This window comes from Ananas comosus, linkage group 13, assembly GCF_001540865.1.
Source record: "Ananas comosus cultivar F153 linkage group 13, ASM154086v1, whole genome shotgun sequence".
Lineage (NCBI taxonomy): Eukaryota > Viridiplantae > Streptophyta > Magnoliopsida > Poales > Bromeliaceae > Ananas > Ananas comosus.
The window spans coordinates 658,849-679,079 of record NC_033633.1 but is presented as its reverse complement, the minus strand read 5'-3'; the positions used below and the strand labels follow the sequence as shown (position 1 = coordinate 679,079).

Sequence of the window (20,231 nt, the reverse complement as noted above, 5' to 3'; positions counted from 1 at the left end):
CTTGTACTAGAAACATATTGCAGCACTGTCATATTCTTTTAAATTAAAACAGTTTAGTCTCTGAAACTTTTATTATTGCAATTTAGTCCCTATCCTGATCATTCTAAATGGGAATATGACACTAAAAAGTAATGCTAATCTTATTCAAAATTTTGATCTTTTGTTAAATAGGGAGTAAGTTATCACGGAATGATAATACAGGGAGTATGTGTAAATTCTACGCAATAATTTTTTTTTAATTTTCCCTTTTCTCCTCTTTCCTTCAACGGGCGAGGTTTTTTGAAAGGCTTCTTCGAGTCGTTAGAGAGAGAGAGAAAGAGAGGAGAGAGAGAGAGAGAGAGAGAGAAGGGGCGGGGCGAGGTTTCGTGGATTCGAGGGTTTCGAACCTCTTTAGCTTCGCCCTCGCGCCACCTCCCCGCGCGTGGAGCTCCTCGATTCCTCTGAGGGGGGTTTCCCTCTCGGGCGATCGATACTAAGCTTTCGAATCCCCACCGACCTCCGCGGATCGCGCCGCCGCCGCGGTTTCGATCCCCTGCCGCTTCGATTCCTCCGGTTTTATCGATCCGAAACCCTAGGAATCGTGGGCTCCCTTTCGGTTTTGTTTCTAGATGGTTTGGTTTGGATTGGGGAGCTTTTTTGGCCTTTGAATTGGGATTCGGACGTTGGGATCTCGGTTTTGGCGTAAAGGTAGGGTTTTGGGGGGTTATCTCTTGACTTTTGATGCTATGGAGTTGGGGAGATGATAGATGGAGGCGATGGCGGCTGTGAAGATCGAGCAGGGCTGCGTGGAGAACAAGCAATTGACGGCCGCGTCGAGCCCCTCGCTATCCGATGGGAGCTGTGGGCTTTCAAGCATGTCCCCTGCTGTTTCGAGCCCGCCTACGGCTTCACCATCCCATAAGTAATGTTCAATTTGCTGAATTTGGATTTGGATCGTGTTTATGTCTTGCTCTAGTTCTACAGCCTATTCATTTCCAGCTTAATTTACATTGTTGATTGGAATAGGTTCGTTTGTTGAGTAAAGTTTCAATTTTTAAGCATGATAGTGTTACTTTAGTGGTGAATTCTGTTATAAAACTATGATTGCTTGGGTTTGTTGTTCCTTTTTCTCATCCAGTTGAAAGGTGAATTAGTATAAATGCAGATTTAAGGTGTTCATAGTTTGGAAGAACAGCATGTACCGATTCACTGTTGTTACTGTTTTCTTACATAAGTCATGTAGGACTCTGTAACTTAAGTGTCGGGAAATTTTTTTGTTCTGCTGTCATGTTTTACTCAGCCCTTTGGAAAGATATATCCTTCCGTTTGCTGCTTATCTCAATTCTTTAATACGAAGGTAATGAGAGTAGAACATTAGTCTTCAAGCTCAAAAGGAAGAGCTACATCAACCATGGAATTTAAATTTACTGAACTCAAAGAAGTAACCTAATTTCTAGTTGAAAAGTATTTAAGGGTGCCTCACTAATAATGAGATTCTACTAACTTAGTTCGAGCTTGTATTGTAGTCGCACTTATCTTTTAATGTACTGTGAAAAGTTGCTAAGTTTAAAAGCTGCAAGGAAGTAGTAGAAAAGTTACTTCTTTCCCTTTCTCGAGTAGAATTACTACATTGTTCATTGGTTGTGTCTTTGCTATAGAGCTGTTAGAAAAGATAATCACTTGTACATAGATCAAAATTCCTACCTCTCTGCTATGAAGTAGTAATTGTGTTTTCTCTTTTTGAAGATCTGCTAATTGTATAGCTGCTATGTCGCATTAGATCTTCGAACATACTAGTTGTTAGTGTTCTTTTTTTTTTTTCAGTTGATTCTGATAATCTGAGTTTGTATCGCATTGGCTATGGTTCATGCCTGGACATTTTATTGTTTGTGCAAAACTTTGGAATTTGGGTTAAATATCCATTTCTTATTCTCTTTTATGGTGAGTAATGATCTATTCCTATTCATATCTAGGAGGACTACTGGCCCCATAAGGCGAGCTAAGGGTGGCTGGACCCCCCAAGAGGTCAGCATGCTATATCCATTCTTTTAGCATGACTCTTTTACCTTTTTTTTTTTTTGGGTATTAGTGTAGATTGGACTTTTTACTTTAAGTCCTGTGCAACTATTGCATTTTGTTCAGAATTGAAGCTATTTTACTGCTCAAATAACAACTATTTTTTCATATATGTCTTGATTTTCGTAATCGCTGCCTAGCAAACTTTCCCTGCTTACTACATACATGTCACAGGATGAGACGCTGAGGAAAGCAGTTGAAGCTTACAAAGGAAGATGTTGGAAGAAAATAGGTCAGTTTTTCTCCTTTATGATCTGATTTCATGTCTTTTATGTACTGAAACCAATCTGTAACTCTTCAATTCCAATACAACAAAGAGAAATGGTAGAAACTTCTACCATCACCAGGGAATTGCTTTCCAATTATGTTTTCCATGTTCTCAAGTGAATTTGTATTGGGAGAGTATGAAAATTGGATTTCAATTTCTTGCCAAGTAAAATCATTTATGTGTATATTGGTTGTTGCGTAGTTGCGTAAGTTTGACATGGTGTTTTGTCCTCATTCTTTTTTTATTTATCTCTATTTCGTTTTGCAAAATCAACTAGTTATCATAGATTTCGATACTCAAATTAGAAGATTTGGAAAGTTGAAGAGCTGTCTCTTCCCTATGCAGCTGAATTTTTCCCGGATAGGACAGAAGTGCAATGTCTTCATAGATGGCAAAAGGTTCTCAATCCTGAACTTATTAAAGGTCCTTGGACTCCAGAGGTTTGTTCATGGCATAACATCCTATTAATAGATAGTTTAGCACATTTCTATCTTTAATTACAATATGCTTCTTTGGGTTTGACAGGAAGATGAGATAATCATCGAACTTGTAAAGAAATATGGACCAGCAAAATGGTCTGTCATTGCAAGGTCATTACCTGGTCGCATTGGCAAACAATGCCGAGAGAGGTACTTTATTGTTATGATCTTACTATTATTTGACTACTATTACTATTTCGAAGAGGAAAGAGTGTTAATGTAGGTGGTTGATTTTAAAAAGAGGCTGCTCATTGCTCTCTCTGTCTCTCTCCTCTATTTGAGTTAATCTATTTACTAGCTCTATTGTTGGTTTGCATACATTAATGTTTTCTATACCAAGTCTTCATTTTGTGACCACTTTTATTAACCATCGTCCTTCATACATTTTCATGTTTTTAAGTGAAAGAATTCAGATGCCAGCCTACTCTTAGATGCTTAAAGTTCATTCTAGAAGATCTTACATGAATTGCGAATTTTAAGTTCCATTCACATTATATATCAGTTCTATTGGATATGCTGAACTAAATTAATTGATATTTTTAACATCTCTTAGGTGGCATAATCATTTGAACCCTAAAATAAAGAAAGATGCTTGGACTGCAGACGAAGAGATCTCACTCATCAATGCTCATCGTGTGCATGGAAACAAATGGGCAGAAATCGCAAAGGTCCTACCTGGAAGGTATTGGTTTTCATGGAATGTTTTTTCATGTGCTTCTTTGCCTATTGTGTTAAGTCTTTTGTGGAGAAAACACTACTCCTATCTATAACTTGTTGTCCTTATGGTAATGTTTACTGAATATCAAAAGGATCTCTTATCTCCTGAACATTGATATAGATGTATCTCTAAATACAAGATCACAGAGTAAATACTTAAAAGCATTGATATATACATATGTCTCCATCGAATGTAGTTGTCCTGTATTGTATGCATATAGATGCGTTTTCTCCTGAATTCGTTATGATGAACGAACTTTTGGCCTTCAAAACACTTTCAATTTTCAAAACTCCCTAAAAATTCATTTGCTAATTTGCAATTCCTTTCTACTCTACTCTCCATTCTAAACATGTCATGTTATATATTGCCAGATATCTTTTTGTCACTCATTGAAGTTTGGCAATGTCAATCATCCTTCCAAATATATGACAATGATACAAAACCATCCCTATCTTAATTTACCACTGATTCTCTATACTGATTTCTATCTTATAACATAGGTATAATTTGCTCTGCTTCCTTCATGTTGCATTGTCATTTTTCTTAGCAAGTTCTGTTTGTGATAATAACTTTTTGCTGATCCTCTACTTATTTTATGTGAACAAATACTGGGGGCTAAGTTATTTCTTATATTCTTTAGATTGCACTAATTGCCTTAGCTTGCATATCACTATATTGTTTTAAATTGATCTTTTTTTCCTTTTCTGCTATCCAGGACTGATAATTCCATTAAGAACCATTGGAATAGTTCGTTAAAGAAAAAGTTAGAATTTTACTCGCAAACTGGTAAGCTCCCACCAGTTCCGAAGCCTGCTTTGAATAATGGTACCAAGGATGTACCAAAACTAGTTAATGAGCAAGTTTATCCCAAAAATACCAAATCTTTACTAGGAACTACTGGTTCTGGTTCTGCACATTTTAGTCCACCTACAGAATTGGCTACTATGGAAAATTGCAAGGAAGAGTTACAACTTTTTTCTCCAAGTAATTCAACAGGTGAATCGGCGAGAGGACTTGACGATTCTTCTATTAATTGCAGAATTCTGCCTCATGAAACTGATCATACATCTAGTAAGGGTGATTCAGTAGATGATTCAGCAGAAATTAGCAACACGGCTGAAACCGATCAAGCCAGCAAAAGAACTAGAGGGATGTTATTTAGTGAAGACTCTCCATTTGGCTCTCTTTACTATGAGCCGCCTCAATTAGAAGATTTTGGTTCTCTCTTTAAAGCATACAGTCCTATACTGCATGCCTACAGCTCGGACGTGGTTCGATCGCCCGCTGGTTATCTCACCCCTCCATGCGGGTTCAAAAAGGGTTCGGTTCAGCTGAGTGCTGAATCCATACTGAAGAGCGCAGCTATGAGCTATCCTAATACTCCATCTATAATACGGAGGAGGAAAAGGGAAACACAGACGCCTCTTCCTCTTGATAGCAATACACAAACAAATGAGTGGAAGGATCAAGATAGTGCTTGTTCTCCAATAGGACGGGAAAGTGGAAGTAACCAGGAGGTGTTCAAAGAATCGACAAGTCATTCTAGTGAGGGAAAGAGCATTAATATTACCCCTCCGTATAGGTTGAGATCGAAAAGAACTTCGATGATCAAATCTGTGGAAAAGCAACTGGATTTTAATTTGAAGGATGATTTTGATGGTAGTGCCAAATTCCAGAGCTTGGCTTCCCAAAACAGTTCTGCAATTAATACTATTTCTAGCACCGATTTTTCAAGCATGCAAGGGATGGCATTGAATGAGCATCCAGTTGGATTGGAAGATTTGGCGAAGGACTTTGCGCTTACAACTAATTTGGGAGTGGCCTAATGCACAAACTAAAGGTATGCTATGGAACCTTTTGTTGGAATATAATTGCATCTTCTTTTTTCCCCCTCTAGTTTACATATACAGCTGTAGACAAATGTCTAATGCATGTTATGATTTGTGCTTATTCTGCTTGTTTGTTTTGGTTTTGCTATATTAGGTTTCAATGTTCGGGCTTGTTAGCTTTTCTACCTGTGGTATAAACTGAGTTAGATTTGACATTTATATTGAGTTGTTTTATCTTTCTCATTATGTATGACTATAACTTACCGGCACGCATCCATTAACGCAAGTCAGATATCGAATCATAGACTATTCTTCTTGGCAAAAAAACAAGTCATCAATAGTCAAAACTTTCTAAGTCAGTTTTGTATGTTGAAAATGCATATAGAAACGCATATAGAAACAGATCTTTTTTACATGCATTACTTCTGTTTCAGCTAAGCATGGAATGTATGTCAAAAAGTACACTTGGCTCTTTGTTTAAGCTAACTATGTGCAATGTTAGCAATGTTTTCAGCCTCGCAAACACATTTTTCACTTGTCAGGAGGGACCATATTGATTAACATTCTGGAGATCTTTTGCACAGCAGAGGCGTTTATGAAAATTCTAGAGATTAATGTTGTTTCTTTTGTGGCTCATCTTTTTGAGTATAGTGGAAATATCTAAATCTAATATGCATGGCCTACCAATATCTTTTAACAGATTGATTGCCATTTCTAGAAACTTCATCTGATTGGGGACTTGATACCTTTGACTGTTCTCTCAAATCTTCCGCTTCTTTCGCTGCCTCTTCATTTCTGCAACCACATTCTGCATTTTTAATATATGAAATCCAATTATTGGCTTTATTTTCTTTGATTTGATAATTACATTAGCGCCACGAAACAGATGTGGTGGAGTTACTAATTCTTTCTCTGTGTTTTGACCCAGGATTTGGAACCCCAGATCGCAATCAAGTGTCGAAGACATGAGATGGCCTTTTCCCTCAGCAACACTGAGCCCCGAATTAGCAGAATTCTAGCAAACCAGATTGACTATTGCGATATAGAACACGGTTTTCGCATTAAAAATGCAGTCGGAAACTATAGTATCTTCCATTTGTTGAATTTTATCGATCAAAATCTCTTAGGTGGTAGTGCCAATTCTCAATAAAGAATGTCAACTCTGTCAAAATTGTGACCTTTGTACATAAAGCCTTCTGAGAACAGTGTTTAGAAACTTCATAGGTGGGTGAATAAGAGCTTTAGAAGTTCATCTGGTCTCAGAGTTGCCCTTTTTTTGGGTTTAAAAATGTATGGCTTGATCTTGAAATTTCTGCTATTTATAATTTGGTCTATAAATTTTTCACTTAAACAAATCAATCTATGATCTTATTAATTTATGGGAAAAATGTAAAAAGGTCCCCCGAACTTTAGTGCTTGCGCAAATAGCTGTTTGAACTTTTAATTTTGGCAGTTAGATTTAATCGGCCACTCTGCTTGAACGAATTTATAAACTGAAGAGCAGTTAAAGCACATATTTTGCATATAATTTTACATAATTTAAAAGCATAAAGAATTTATAATTTTGTTTCGGTTTTGATAAGTAAGCATCAGGAGCGAAATGTAAATAGCCGTGTTCGAGGTACATCTACGAAAACTACGGCGTTTATTCGTCATTAGGAAGCGTTTATTCGTCATTAGGAATTAATGATCCCGAGCGACTAAACAAACCGAAAAATTTACCCAAAACAGAAAATTCCTAGATTTTCCATTATTTTATACACGTTATTATTATTAGCGTTAATTAATTACAACTCATGTTAGATTAATGGTTCATCTACGTCAAAGCATTAGCTTATGATACTCAAAAAGTATATATTTTTTGAAAGAAGCGTACGATGCTCACTTAAATATGAAAATTAAAGCACTTTTGACTCGGAATAAATGTTAATAGTACGTATCTTATTCCAATTTATTATATACCCTAACAAATTAGTGCCTTAATTCTAGTCAAACCTTGTTGAACTCAGTGACTCGTGTCTCTTGGGTACTTATTTAGGTAGTTTATTTTTGTAGGGAGATCACAAGTTTGAATTAGATTTTTTTTTTTAATGAATCAAGCAATATTCTTTTTCTAAATCATTCGCATGTGGCTAATATTAAATGATTAATAGATACAATTTTAGAAAATTTGTATGCATGAGATGATTTTGCTATGTATTTACAGTGAATTGAATTTGAAGTATTCATACCAGACGATTCAGAAGTGAATGGTTTAGAAAGAATAATATTATTTGATTCATTATATATATATATATATATATATATTTATTTATTTTATTTAGAAATAAACTTAACTAGAAATATGAATTTTTCAAACTTAAAACCTCGTATACCAACCACTAAATTATTTGCTACTTGCGTTAGGGACCGTCGGTATTCATGTATGTATATTAACCGTTCAATAGTACTGAGGTGCAAAAGTTGTACGGATACACCGGGTGCATGGAAAAACAGTTTCTTCTTCGGACACACTCTCTCTTTCTCTCTCTCCCTCTCTCTCTCTCTCTCTCTCTTTCGTACCAAACCCAAAAGGCAGTGGAACTGAAAAGGTCAAAGTCGGCGACGACGCTCTCCAAATTACACCAAATTCGGTAAAGAGCGAAACCCTTATACTCTTCTTCTTCTTCTTCCGCTCGCCTCCCACTCATCCATCTCCCCTGATTCGATCTCGATCTCGATCTCGATCTCCCTTGTCCCGATCTCCTCTCTCTCCTCGTCGAATCGAATCGATTTCCCAATTCGGAGCGATTCCGCGTCGCATTGGTCGGTGGATGCGCCCCGAAATGGCGAGAGGAGTCGGCGCCGACCCGCTCGGAATGGGCGATCTCCGTCCGAAGAATTCGGCCGCGGCTTCGCCTCGGTCGAGGCGTCGGAAACCCTAATTCTCCCTTATAAGGAGGGAGCCGAGGGAGCGGGATTGGGGCGGGGGGGAGGGGACAGACGTAGAAGCGATCTCGCTTTTGAGCGTGTTGATGGGGATTTGCTGGAGCGCGAAGATCAAGGCGGAGAGTGTGTCCGCTTCGGGTGATTCCTCTGAGCTTTTATTGGATTTTCGAAGCTTATTTCTTGTAAAAGTTGGATCTTTGTGCATTTATTAAGCGACTGTAGTGGGAACTGCCGATTTCTTTATTATGGTTTTATGAGAAATCTAATACCCACCTGGAGCTTTTTCTACGAATCATGTAGTATCTTCCGTTACCAGGGCTTTGATATCCCTATTTGTTGGTGAGCTCTTTCAAAAAGCTGAATCTTTGTTTCAGTAGTAGTTTTCTACTTGATTCGCTTAGCTTTAGCGAGAATTTTTTGATTTTGTTAGGTTTTGTTGTAAAAATTTAAGGCCCACTTTAAGCTTTTACTTGGAATCAACCAGTATCTTCCTTTACTAGTGCATTGAGACACTGTTTGTTAGTGACCTTTTTCTCCCAGTGCTTTTAGAGTGTGTAAGTTTTGTAAATTGCATAATTTTTCTTTATTTTTAGCTCAGTGAAGCCCGTTTAGGCATATAACATGTTTGGATATATGTAGGTGTGAGCTCTAAGAATTGCAGCAAGGATGGAAACAAATACAGTGGTTGTAGCAGCAGGGCTTCGAGCACGTCCGTACCTCCGATAATTCGAACTGAGGGTGATATTTTGCAGTCGACCAACTTGAAGAGCTTCACCTTCAGCGACCTGAAGACTGCTACTAGAAATTTCCGCCCCGATAGTGTGTTAGGGGAGGGCGGTTTTGGTTCCGTTTTCAAAGGTTGGATCGATGAGCATGCGCTCACTGCATCCAAACCCGGCACCGGGACAGTTATTGCGGTGAAAAGGCTCAACCATGAAAGCTTTCAAGGCCACAAGGAATGGTTGGTGAGTGTTTATTGGACTCATGTGTGTTTATTCTATATATGTTCTGATTCGTAGCTTTTTGGTCCTCATACTTTGTTAATTCGCGCGGATGATTGTATAGAATTTGTTGCAGTCAAAAGTTTCTTTTAGAAATGGTCGTGTTGTGTGGTTGGTCTTCAGGAGTTAGGCGTATGTTGAAATTTATGTAGTTCTTTAGATATCTTATTCTATAAACTGGGTCTGTTACCTTCTGACTTGTTCTCCGTGGGGTATTTTGCTCCATACAGCTCCTTACTGTACATAAGATCAATTGACTTTTTCTTATCACTATAGTTCAGATTAAACCTCTTTTCTCCGTGGACTAATAACTTGGATGAAATTTTGTGCAACTAACAGGCAGAAGTTAATTACTTGGGCCAATTGTACCATCCGAATCTTGTAAGACTAATCGGATACTGTTTAGAGGACGACCATCGTCTCCTGGTCTATGAGTTCATGCCTCGTGGTAGCTTGGAGAATCATCTCTTCAGGAGTAAGTTTGAATGCTACTTGCTCCCCCTTTGATCTTTCTTCACAGCAGGTACTTTCAGTTCATGTAGTCGGCGATGGGTGGATAGAAAATTAAGCTACTGGATTCTTGGAGCGAGATTTTCACTTTTTATATGCTTGTAGGTTCTGATTGTTATGTAATATATTGGTGTTGTAGGGGGTTCATACTTTCAACCTCTCTCATGGAACTTCCGAATGAAAGTTGCCCTTGGAGCTGCTAAGGGGCTGGCTTATCTTCATAGCGATGAGGCAAAAGTTATATATCGCGATTTTAAGACCTCCAATGTGCTCCTCGATTCAGTATGTATAAAGCTTCACGCTCCATAAGTTGCTATTCTTTGCCGGCATTATATCTATTTCTTAGGAAGATTTTTGTTTAATTAATAAATTGTTTCTGTTAGAACTACAATGCAAAGCTGTCGGATTTCGGATTGGCCAAGGATGGCCCGACCGGTGATAAGAGTCATGTTTCGACGAGGGTCATGGGCACATATGGGTATGCTGCTCCTGAGTATCTTGCAACAGGTAATTTTCCCAGTCTACAGCACCTGGTGGTGTTTGTCATTGTAAGATTCGACATAGTTTAATTACATTACATAGAATTAAAGGGAATAAAAGTTCTATTCTAACTCTGTGATAGAATGTAACTATCCGACACGACGGATCTGGCACACTCTGGGGTCAGGCTTTTCAAAAAAAAAAAAAAAATTTCAGACGCTTTTCCGCTATGTTTTGAACTAAAAGGGACCCGGAGCGTAACATAGAAGTGTACAATTCTACAATTAAATGGATTCATAAGAGTACACTGATCTAGATCAGTCTGGTACCAGGTTGAAGTTCCATAGTGCTGCTGTTACGTATTTACCGCTCTATATGTCACACATAATGCTGATTTGTTTCAATATTTGCAGGTCATTTGACGTCGAAAAGTGACGTGTATAGCTTCGGTGTGGTTCTGCTAGAGATGCTATCTGGGCGCCGTGCTATCGACAAGAACCGCCCGCATGGGGAGCACAATCTGGTGGAATGGGCGAGGCCTTATCTCACGCACAAGCGCAAGATATTCCGCGTACTCGACACCAGACTAGAAGGGCAATACTCGCTAAGCGGGGCAGAGAAGGTCGCATCCCTCGCTGTACAGTGCCTCTCCATGGAAGCTAAGCAAAGGCCCGCGATGGATGAAGTGGTCTCTGCGTTGGAACAGCTTCTAGTCTCCACAGAGGTGGAGAAGAAGCATCCAGCGGAAACGAAGCTGAGCTCTCAAAGCCTTGGTAACAGTGGCGATAAGTCGCGGAGAAAAAAGTTGGAAGATGCTGGGGATGCAAAAGCTGGCTATCTGAGAACTGCTTCTGCGTGTTCTTAGTTGCGCAGAACACCCAGAATAGAACCCATACGTGGTGGGTTTTACGTAATCGCCTAAATTATATACTTTTAAGTAGCATAGTGTATAGCTGCTTGCGCTTATAATCCTTCGTTATATATCTATCTCCATTATGGTATCTTCTCAGCTGCATGAAATGGTAGATAGGTTTTGTTTCTCTTTGGTATTCATCCTTTTGTTTCACTGGATCATCGATAGTACAAATTAGCCTGTTTTAACTATTGCAGAATCAGATGTCGCAATCTTAGAAACCAAGCTCTGAAAGCGAAACCAAGCTTGTTCTAAGGATGGCTTTAGGGACCCCTATTCGTTTACAATTTTATTTTATTTTTGTTTCGAAGAAGGATATGTTTCGTTTCTTCCCCGAGTACAAAACAAAGTTTATCTGTAGCCATTACTAACAAGAACATGCTTCAAAGAAAAAAAAAATACAACTGCAATCTAAACAGTGTAAGCAATTAGATTAGACAAAATTGGCTATTTGGGCTCTTCCTACCAGACATAGAAAAGGGGTTTCAAGTAACAAGCTATAGTCTCTCACAACATCTAAATCCCCTCCTTTTTTTTTCGTGAAAAAAGGGAGAATCCAATAATTATTTCCCTGCCCACTCATCTCCTGCATTGATACTTAACCATTTCATAAAATGCGTGCGGTGCCACAGCACCATTTAAAGTGCGCAATTAATAAAGCAGGATCCCCAAATTTAGTTAAAGCATGATTACCAAAGATTCAAACCCTCCACTTTCCAAGTGTGGAAGCAACCAAACAGTCGGAAACTAAACACACAAAAGCGCAGAATGCATGTCATACATAACTTTTTCTAAGTTGCATATAACTACTACGAACTTGGCTGTTCATGACGAAAACACCAAATTAAGAGTCTCCTCGCTCAACATATATCAGCAGACGCTCCACGAAATAAGCAATAAAGATTCAACAGCTGCACGGCACATGAACAAACAAGAATTTACTATAGTTGTTCGCCAGCAGAAATTACTTAATACCAGCAAGCTGATGGTGCATGGAAAACTAGGGGCGATGGATCCTATGACACCTTTCCGCTAATCAGTCCAATAGATTTTACTTGCATGTAAAATGTTGCCGTCACATAAATTTCATTAATAGGAAAACACAAGCATCGTCATTACCTTGCATTAAATGCTAGGGCCAGGGGACAAGTCGGCAGACCTAGAGCGAGATCCAGGAGGCGAGCCAGAGTTATGCCGCGGCAATCTCCTGTTGGAATGCAAATACTCACGATCATGTGAAGCTTACATGTAAATACATGAGAAAATCGTATATTGAGGTCTTTTATTTTCAGAATAACTCTATGCCTGCATGTGCATTTTTATACATAGAAACGTAAAGAAGTCGAGATTCAATAATAGTGCACCAACGTACTCATCAAAACCGTTGTCAGATTCACGTTGGTGACCATTCTTGCCTCTGGGAGAATATGACCTGCGATTTCTATCCTCATCACGCTCTTTTGGCTCATGATGCCTTGGTGATCTCGCATGATGCGACCCTTTTCTCCGTGGAGAAGCAGAGTAGTCACCCCGGCGTCTCGGCCCAGGAGAGTTGGATCTGCTTTTTTTATTTAATACAAAAATATGAAATTGATCATTAGAGTTGTGACCAATAAAAACCTAGTTCTTTGTTGCCTTTGATTTCTGCTCATAAAAACACTAATATTAAGTCCTTGCCTACATACCTTGAGCGAGGACGAGCCCTAGAAGAGTAGCGAGGAGAACGTGAACGAGATACTGAACGAGAACGAGATCGTCCTGCCAAAATTGAACTCAAATATGCTCAGAAAACAGACTGAAGGCTACAAAAATTAGTGCTAAAATAAAAAGGCGCGGTGCAAAAATAGACAGTTAAGAGTCGACATATGGAGAGCTAGTAAAGAAAGCATATGAAGAAATGAAGAATGGCAATAAGCAAGAAAAAGCTTGAGTGCACAATCCCAAGAGGTCTAGCATGTGCCAGTAAAAGCAGAAAAGGCAATGAAATTTAAATACAATGCTGTATTCAAGAATTTAAATAACACTTGTGCAGAGCCAACTGATGCTCCAATGCACAACTGTGACGAGAATTTGAGGCGAAAAGTTAATCGAAGGTTCCGCAACCACCTTTTTAAACATCAAACCACTGGACTTGACAAAGAAAAGGCTTCTACAAGCTAACTAAAATATTTTCAAAGATTTAACTGAGACAAAAAAAACAATGACAGCAAGTGCAAAAAAGGGATTACCATAATAAGAAGAACGACGGCCATCACCAGAAGGTCCTCTGTAAAAGAGGCATTTCCCAAAGGTGAGCATATCCTTGGTAAACTTTCAAAATAACTTTACATTAACAAGTGGTTCATTGTTCGAAAAGTAGCAAAATACCTAATTCTTGCTCTACTGCGCATTTCCTCAGGTCTTTTCCTCGTCTCAGCAGCGACAACAACAGTAATCTCTCTACCGCCAAAAAGCTGACGATTCATGTGATATTGTGCTTCTGATGCATCATATGGGTCAACAAACTCCACGAACGCAAAACCTCGAGGTTCCCTGCATCGTACATCATGAGAAAGATACTAGATAATAATTAAATATATATATGTGCCTGACAAGCTTGTCGTCATGAAAAAATCATTTCATGCAGTCTTAGTTCTTGATGGAGCACAGACAACGACTTACTAAAATTTTCTCTCAAAAGTGTAGTCAAGTGTCACAAAAAGCAGTTAGCAGTCCAGTCTCTAGTATCTTCATATTTCTTCTATAATCACTATGTACAGCATCTTCATAAAGTCCTTGACTTGAACGTCTTCAAACACTAAAACACTACGAACCACTTGAAATCAACTTCAATCTCCAAATCATCTTCTCATGCAACTTTCTGACAAGTCAGTTCTATCTTCTCTTCAAGAAATTATTTTCGTTGGCGAATCAGAACTTCTCTTGAGAGAGGAACTTCTTTGATTGGACAAGACTCTTATCCCACCAACCAAATGAATAAGTTAGAAATATAAAGAGTGGTCTTCAATAAATGCAGTGCTTGTACTTACTTCAAACCAATACCACCCCTGAGAATAATTCGAACAAATAACTCATGGTGAAGGCATATACAAGCAAATAGCATAAAGAAAATGGAATACTTCTCTACAAAAGCCTTCTAAATTTCAGTGGAAGAATCAAGGTAATAAAAGTGTATGATATAATTGAACTAATCGTGGAAGTTGATAGCCCCATTAAAACTACAAATTGAATAAATACGTAACCCCCACACACAACTAGTGACATAATTACTCTTTCCAGGCAAGAGAAGATAGAGAAGGAATTGCTCAAATCTCAGCAGCATTACAGCAACAAAAAACATAAAACTGAAATTCAAATCAGAAAATCTCACCCAGTGTAGTAGTCCCTTGGCAAATAAACATCCCTGACAGGTCCAAATCTTTCAAAAGGAACACGAATATCCTCAGGCCTGCCCAAAAAAATAAAAAAATAAAAAAAAAAATCGTTAGTTGCAAAAAACTGTTGTTAGAAACAGAATTATGTAATTTTCATTACAAAACTGATCAATTACCGGTAACTTAACGGAATGTTTCGGACCAAAAGGCTTCCATGGCTTGGTTCCTTTCGCCCACCGTACCCACCATAGCCCCTCCTTGGTGGACTTCTTCCCCTACCACCATAGCCCCTCCTGGGAGGACTACGATAAGGTGGGCTGTACCTCCTCATCATAAATCTGCATTAAAAAGAGCACAAATAGTTCATTGTGAATAAATGCTTGCTTAATGCCAATAATACAAATTAGATCTGCAAAGTTACAATCTTACATGCAGTACCAGGCATGAAAAGAAAAAGGCTACATGGCTATGGATTTTCATACTAAAACAATAAAAGGTCATCAACATTCGTAGAAATTCCAAGAGCCGATGGAAATTAATATATGAACAATCATTAAGTTAACAGCTTACACACTCATGTATCATGCATAGATCCTAATTTGGTAAGTTGTCAACTCTTTTGGAACGATACTTGTGTATTATGCTATCCATTGGTGGAAACAGCATTAGATTAATTTGATAATAACAAAAAAAGAATCAAGTTTTTTTTTTTTTCAGAAATGCTTTAAATTTGCACAGGGAGAGATCTAGATGCATCTAGAACTTGCTTATAATACACCAACCCTATACTCTAATATTGAACTATCAATGCACTGAACCCATTCCTGCTTGTATATTACTAAATCTCTTTTCAGAATACAAGGAAGCGTAACCTTGTTACCCTAAGTATCCTTTCTCAAGGGTAAACCCTAGACAAATAACACAATAACTCTAACATAATTCCCCAAACCATAGCTTTTTCCGGCCACTTCCTTACGAATGTGCACACCAAAGTCCCCTCAAACATAAAATGATTCACCAAGCAGGAACATCCCCTAATTTACTCTCAAAAGTCAAAACCAGGGAAAAACTAAATTATTCGATAAAAAATTCCACAACAAAGGTAAAAATAGAAGGATAGCTCGAAAAACACAAGGGGGAAAAGCTAGATTTTAACGAAAAAAAGAGGGGAAAAAACAGCAGTTAAAGGAATTCTCCGATTCAAGTAGCTTAAGACGAACCTGGGATGAAGAGGAGAGCGAAAACGCTTGAACCCTAGCGAGGACGAGGGATGTGAGGTGGGAAAAGTGAGGAGCTCGACCTCGATTTCGATCGAGCAAACCCTAGCGGCGTAGGCGACGACCCACGAGTCGGGGAGGAGCGTTTTGAGGAATCAATTCGCCTTAGATCTATAGGCCTTTTTCGATTTATATTATTATTATATTTTCACGTGGGGGCCTCGGTTACTATGATCCGGTGCGAAGCGAAACGGAACCAAATAAACTGGCAAGTAAATACTAATTATTTTGCACAGTAGCCCCTCAAAACTTTGGATATTACCCCTACACGTAGCCAAGTTAAATGTTAAAGATTAAAGAGCGAGAGAGAGAGAGAGAGAGAGAGAGAGAACCATATTGAACTCAAATTAAAGAGTTAGAGAGAAAAAATTGTCATATATTTTTTTTATCTTTTGGTCGAATCGTACAAATTATATTATAATCAAATTATTATGATTTACAAAACACAATATATTTGATGAGAATAAATAAAATATTTTTTTTTTGCACTTCACAACATATATTTCTATTTGTCATGCTTAATAGCTCTGTAATTACTATCCTGTAGGCTTCGTTTGGAATTGCGAAAAAATTACGTTACATGCGATTAATAGCTCTGTAATGACTATCTTGTTAGGGTTTGTTTGGGATTGCGAAAAAATTACGTTACATGCGATTAATAGCTCTGTAATGACTATCTTGTTAGGGTTTGTTTGGGATTGCGAAAAAATTGCGTTACATGCGTTAGGCTTCGTTTGGGATTGCGGAAAATTGCGTTACATGCGATAAAAAAGTACTAGAAAATACTATGTTTGTTTCCGTATGTAATATTGCATTTGGCATATCGTAGTGAGTTGGTTATGATATATTTTCTATAGTCCCAACGGAGAGTGCAAAAGCATATCGTATATGCTTTTATCTCAACTCTATTTTATTCCTATTAAGGATTTAATGGAGTGTGGGCTCAATTTAGGCCCAACTAAGTGATCCGGCCAACCACGATGTGATGAGTTGGTGTAATACGAAAACAAACATGATCCAGCCCAAACAGGCCCATACCAGCTCGAGCCCATTTTGAGGCCTAATTGAGGTTCAAAATTTGCCAATTCAATTACCCACACAAACCAATTCAAAGTAATTCAATAATTGAAGTGCATATTAATGTGAATCGATTTGCACCAAAGATTAAATTGAATAGAATGATGCAAGAAAATAATGTCGGGAAGTAGAAGGAAGAGATTTAAACTTTGGGTTGAACAAGGTCGTATTCAAAGATTCGCCATATCTCGCAGCGCCCGCTTCACGAATGTCAAAATTTCAAATCTACAAAAACCTACTTCTCGAATATCATTTCTCCGTCTTATTCTATCTGATCCATTCCTATCATATCATATCTGATATTTTAAGATCTTTTATATTTATCGTGCATACGAGTGTGAGCATCAATATATATATTTCTGAGCCTGTAGGAAAGCCAAAAATAGGCATGGCCATTCTTTTATTCAATAAACAACACTTCATCTATTCTCTACAATTTGATTCAGACAGCAAGTCTACTTCTGCAGCATTCGACATACCGAATAGGCACACTGAATCATGGCAATTGCCGAGTTGAGTTCAAGAGTCAAGTTCGAGCGAATTCCAAATTGCAGATGCAACAGCGCACGAGAATAACACAACGCTCGTTCAAGCGGTTACCGCATCTTATCAGCATATATAAACATGAAAGACAAGATTAAGCGAGAGCCGTAGCCATTTAACTACACAAATTAGAGAAGATCATGGAAATTAGAAGTAATTGAAATTCAGCACCGTATTACTCATTATAGAAACATTTAAAAGCAGCAAAATATGATCAAAAAATTTAAACACGCCAAACATCAAACAACTGCTTCATATTATAGCATAACACTGTAAGGTTCTTTCCAAGGAGACACCACAGAAGAACACAGAAGAAAAAAGAAAAGACAAGCAAGCAGCTGCGGGCCACACTCCCTTCTCTTCGAGTTCTGCAGCCACTTCAGCCCCTGCTTTTACACACACACACGCACCCTACAATGTCCCCCACACACTAATCTATAACAACACATCACCACCACTATCCCTAGTCAAAAACAAAAATAGCCACCACCACTTCTACAAACCCCCTCCTTTTACTTTTCACGACTACCCAAAAAGAGCACACTCCGCTCCCACTGGATACCACACCACCACCATCCATCCATCCATCCATCCACGCAACAGAAAAAAACTGGCGCGAATGGTGGCCACCCAAAACGACTCGAAAAGGGCGGGAACATTTTCAAAAACACCCCGCTCTTTTCACAACCATTAATAGCTTACTATTTAACGCTGCTAAATAAATCTGACTCATCAATTGTACTTTATAAGTAAACCTCCGAAGCATGTCTTTAATTTTTCAGATGCGGAAATTCTTTCCGGAGAAGGTCTGGCCGAACTGCCAGTCGGCGGGGGCGACGTTCCAGGAGGTGGAGGTGCGGCGGTCGCTGGCGGTGACGCGGAAGGAGAGGGACTGCCCGACGAGGACGGTGTTGGACTGCCAGTTCTGGCCCCAGTTCCGGCTCATCGGCATCCACCCGGTCTGCGAGCCCTTCACGCTGGCGCGCACGATGTCGCCGGCCCCGGCAACGTTCGTGATCAGCACCAGGTTGAAGTACTTGAACCCGTTGATCGTGAACCGGATCCCCCCGGATTTCTTGCACGGCACCCTGACCACACCACACGGATTGATACAATACAATACAATCTTTTCAGAAAATTTAAAACCCGAAATTTTTGACGGTATTTTCTCGTCCTGTTTTATTCGAGGGGGATTTTGTGAGTACGAAAATGGAGAGGGATTAAAAAGAAAAAAAGAATAACAGAAAAAAGGGGTATAATGGGTATAATAACTGTTTTCCGCCGGGGAATAAGGGGAGCGCATCGGGTCGCGTGCGATGGCCGTTACAGGCCGGGTTCACGCGGTTTCCGCTGTCGTGCTTACCGATGTGGGGCAAGGTGGTGTTAAATTACGTTATTGTCCCCAACTCAACTAATAGGCAATTAGGCATCGCCTACACCTACAACAGTATAATACGTGCTTAAAAAAAGGTAAGGGTATTTCGGTCATTGCGGTGAAGGGTACGGCGGAAAAGAGGGGCCGAGGACGAGGGAAATGCCCCGGGTTTTGGTACAATGACGAATTTGCCACTGGGGCGGGTGTGAGGCGTGGCCCACGTTTCAGCCTTGTGGCGGTGGATACACGCAAAGCGTTACACGGAAAACAGAAATATTTTAAAAAAATTCAGAAAACGTTTTTTTAAAATGAAGAACAGAGAATAAATTTAAAAATTTAGAGAGTTTTTTTTTTCTTTTTTTAATTCCGGCTTTGCAGAGAAGTACAAAAAATATTATAATGTGCGCCGTGTGATTCTACCAAATTAAAATGAAAAATGCATATTCCGATATATATGATGAAACCCCACCAAAATCAAATCAAATCAAATCAAATCAAATCAAATCAACTCAAAAAAAAAAAAGAGGGGATGACCTGCGGTAGGAAACGGGGACGATGCCGGCGCGGTACTGGGCGATCTTGAGGAACATGGGCATGGCGAGGTCGAAGTGGGGGCGGGGGGGGTTGATGGAGGCCGAGCCCGGCAGGCACCAGCCGGGATCCCCCGCGCACCGAATCTCGAAGCACGCCCCGCAGCTCTCCCCCGAGTTGAACAGCGCCGTGCTCAGCGCCGCCGTCTCCACCCCGTACCCCTCGCTGTACAGGTTCCCGTACCCACACGCACCCCCTGACATTTACACAAACACAATAACAATTTTAAACAATAGAGAATATATATATATATCACAAAGAAATATATATATATATGATAATGTCGGGAAGGGAAGAAGTACCCACCCATAGTTCCGGAGGCGTCGCTTCCGCCGTAGAAGGTCGCATGCGCGCTCTGCCACGGCCCGGCGGAGTAGACCCCCGGTATGCGGGCGTCCGCAGGGACGAAGAGTGCGGGGAAGAAGAGCAGAGTGAAAAACCAGGGGAGGATCACTAGGGCCATTTCTCAATCTCACACAGTGCACAGAGACACGGAGAGAGAGAGAGAGAGAGAGAGAGTGTGTGTGTGGAGTGTAGAGAGAGTGTGTGTGTGTGTTGGGGTGGGGTGGGGTGGGGGTATTTATGGAGAATAAAATGGAATAAGGGCAATGTGGAGTAATTAATGCGTTGAGAGGGAGAGTGAAAAAGGTAAAAGGGCAGTAGTACATACACTCAACTCACCCTCCATACACCATAATAAATATACACAAGGAAGCGTTTGTGTTAAGGATGGGGGAATAGGGTTTTCGATTGGAGGGGCACCGCATCATGATGGTTTCTTCTGTAGGATTGTCTCCCTTGCCGTTCGATTCC

General features: G+C 39.5%; 4 protein-coding genes across 9 annotated transcripts; 2 read left to right on the top strand and 2 right to left on the bottom strand.

Annotated features, from left to right (window-relative positions):
* Window positions 261-6,704, top strand: LOC109719716 (myb-related protein 3R-1-like). 2 transcript variants are annotated; one of them, XM_020246503.1, is made up of 8 exons: window positions 261-901; window positions 1,953-2,004; window positions 2,230-2,287; window positions 2,669-2,763; window positions 2,849-2,952; window positions 3,356-3,484; window positions 4,236-4,306; window positions 4,560-4,752. In XM_020246503.1, exons 1-8 carry the CDS (start codon window positions 747-749, stop codon window positions 4,607-4,609), a joined length of 714 nt encoding a protein of 237 aa, XP_020102092.1. In that variant the 5' UTR covers window positions 261-746; the 3' UTR covers window positions 4,610-4,752. The 2 variants fall into 2 exon arrangements, with proteins under 2 accessions (XP_020102092.1, XP_020102091.1); XM_020246502.1 differs by adding an exon at window positions 6,278-6,704 and having other exon boundaries at window positions 265-901; window positions 4,236-5,360.
* On the top strand, window positions 7,901-11,403 carry LOC109719717 (probable serine/threonine-protein kinase PBL11). The gene is made up of 6 exons (XM_020246504.1): window positions 7,901-8,415; window positions 8,917-9,242; window positions 9,618-9,753; window positions 9,928-10,070; window positions 10,172-10,295; window positions 10,682-11,403. Exons 1-6 carry the CDS (start codon window positions 8,364-8,366, stop codon window positions 11,131-11,133), a joined length of 1,233 nt encoding a protein of 410 aa, XP_020102093.1. The 5' UTR covers window positions 7,901-8,363; the 3' UTR covers window positions 11,134-11,403.
* Window positions 11,787-15,977, bottom strand: LOC109719718 (serine/arginine-rich SC35-like splicing factor SCL30). 5 transcript variants are annotated; one of them, XM_020246508.1, is made up of 9 exons: window positions 15,776-15,977; window positions 14,732-14,893; window positions 14,552-14,629; window positions 13,549-13,713; window positions 13,410-13,447; window positions 12,867-12,939; window positions 12,614-12,742; window positions 12,301-12,388; window positions 11,787-12,092 (listed from the first exon to the last, which is right to left on the bottom strand). In XM_020246508.1, exons 2-8 carry the CDS (start codon window positions 14,887-14,889, stop codon window positions 12,307-12,309), a joined length of 723 nt encoding a protein of 240 aa, XP_020102097.1. In that variant the 5' UTR covers window positions 14,890-14,893; window positions 15,776-15,977; the 3' UTR covers window positions 11,787-12,092; window positions 12,301-12,306. The 5 variants fall into 5 exon arrangements, with proteins under 5 accessions (XP_020102097.1, XP_020102095.1, XP_020102094.1 ...); XM_020246506.1 differs by having other exon boundaries at window positions 11,787-12,197; window positions 12,554-12,742; window positions 15,776-15,976; XM_020246505.1 differs by having other exon boundaries at window positions 12,554-12,742; window positions 15,776-15,974.
* Window positions 17,692-20,075, bottom strand: LOC109719420 (expansin-A7-like). The gene is made up of 3 exons (XM_020246091.1): window positions 19,725-20,075; window positions 19,362-19,614; window positions 17,692-18,540 (listed from the first exon to the last, which is right to left on the bottom strand). The coding sequence occupies exons 1-3, from the start codon at window positions 19,879-19,881 to the stop codon at window positions 18,231-18,233; spliced, it is 720 nt and encodes a 239-aa protein (XP_020101680.1). The 5' UTR covers window positions 19,882-20,075; the 3' UTR covers window positions 17,692-18,230.

Excerpts from the sequence above, each read along its gene's own strand:
- LOC109719718 (XM_020246506.1), bottom strand. The coding sequence starts at position 14,889 with ATGATGAGGAGGTACAGCCCACCTTATCGTAGTCCTCCCAGGAGGGGC. Across the intron at positions 13,714-14,551 it reads CCAAGGGACTACTACACTGG|GGAACCTCGAGGTTTTGCGT; the intron begins GTGAGATTTTCT and ends TGTACGATGCAG. Across the intron at positions 12,743-12,866 it reads AGGGCTCGTCCTCGCTCAAG|CAGATCCAACTCTCCTGGGC; the intron begins GTATGTAGGCAA and ends AAATAAAAAAAG.
- LOC109719716 (XM_020246502.1), top strand. The coding sequence starts at position 747 with ATGGAGGCGATGGCGGCTGTGAAGATCGAGCAGGGCTGCGTGGAGAAC. Across the intron at positions 2,005-2,229 it reads GTGGCTGGACCCCCCAAGAG|GATGAGACGCTGAGGAAAGC; the intron begins GTCAGCATGCTA and ends TACATGTCACAG. Across the intron at positions 2,288-2,668 it reads AAGATGTTGGAAGAAAATAG|CTGAATTTTTCCCGGATAGG; the intron begins GTCAGTTTTTCT and ends TTCCCTATGCAG.
- LOC109719717 (XM_020246504.1), top strand. The coding sequence starts at position 8,364 with ATGGGGATTTGCTGGAGCGCGAAGATCAAGGCGGAGAGTGTGTCCGCT. Across the intron at positions 10,071-10,171 it reads CCAATGTGCTCCTCGATTCA|AACTACAATGCAAAGCTGTC; the intron begins GTATGTATAAAG and ends TGTTTCTGTTAG. Across the intron at positions 10,296-10,681 it reads TCCTGAGTATCTTGCAACAG|GTCATTTGACGTCGAAAAGT; the intron begins GTAATTTTCCCA and ends CAATATTTGCAG.
- LOC109719420 (XM_020246091.1), bottom strand. The coding sequence starts at position 19,881 with ATGGCCCTAGTGATCCTCCCCTGGTTTTTCACTCTGCTCTTCTTCCCC. Across the intron at positions 19,615-19,724 it reads CGACGCCTCCGGAACTATGG|GGGGTGCGTGTGGGTACGGG; the intron begins GTGGGTACTTCT and ends TGTAAATGTCAG. Across the intron at positions 18,541-19,361 it reads GTCCCCGTTTCCTACCGCAG|GGTGCCGTGCAAGAAATCCG; the intron begins GTCATCCCCTCT and ends TGGTGTGGTCAG.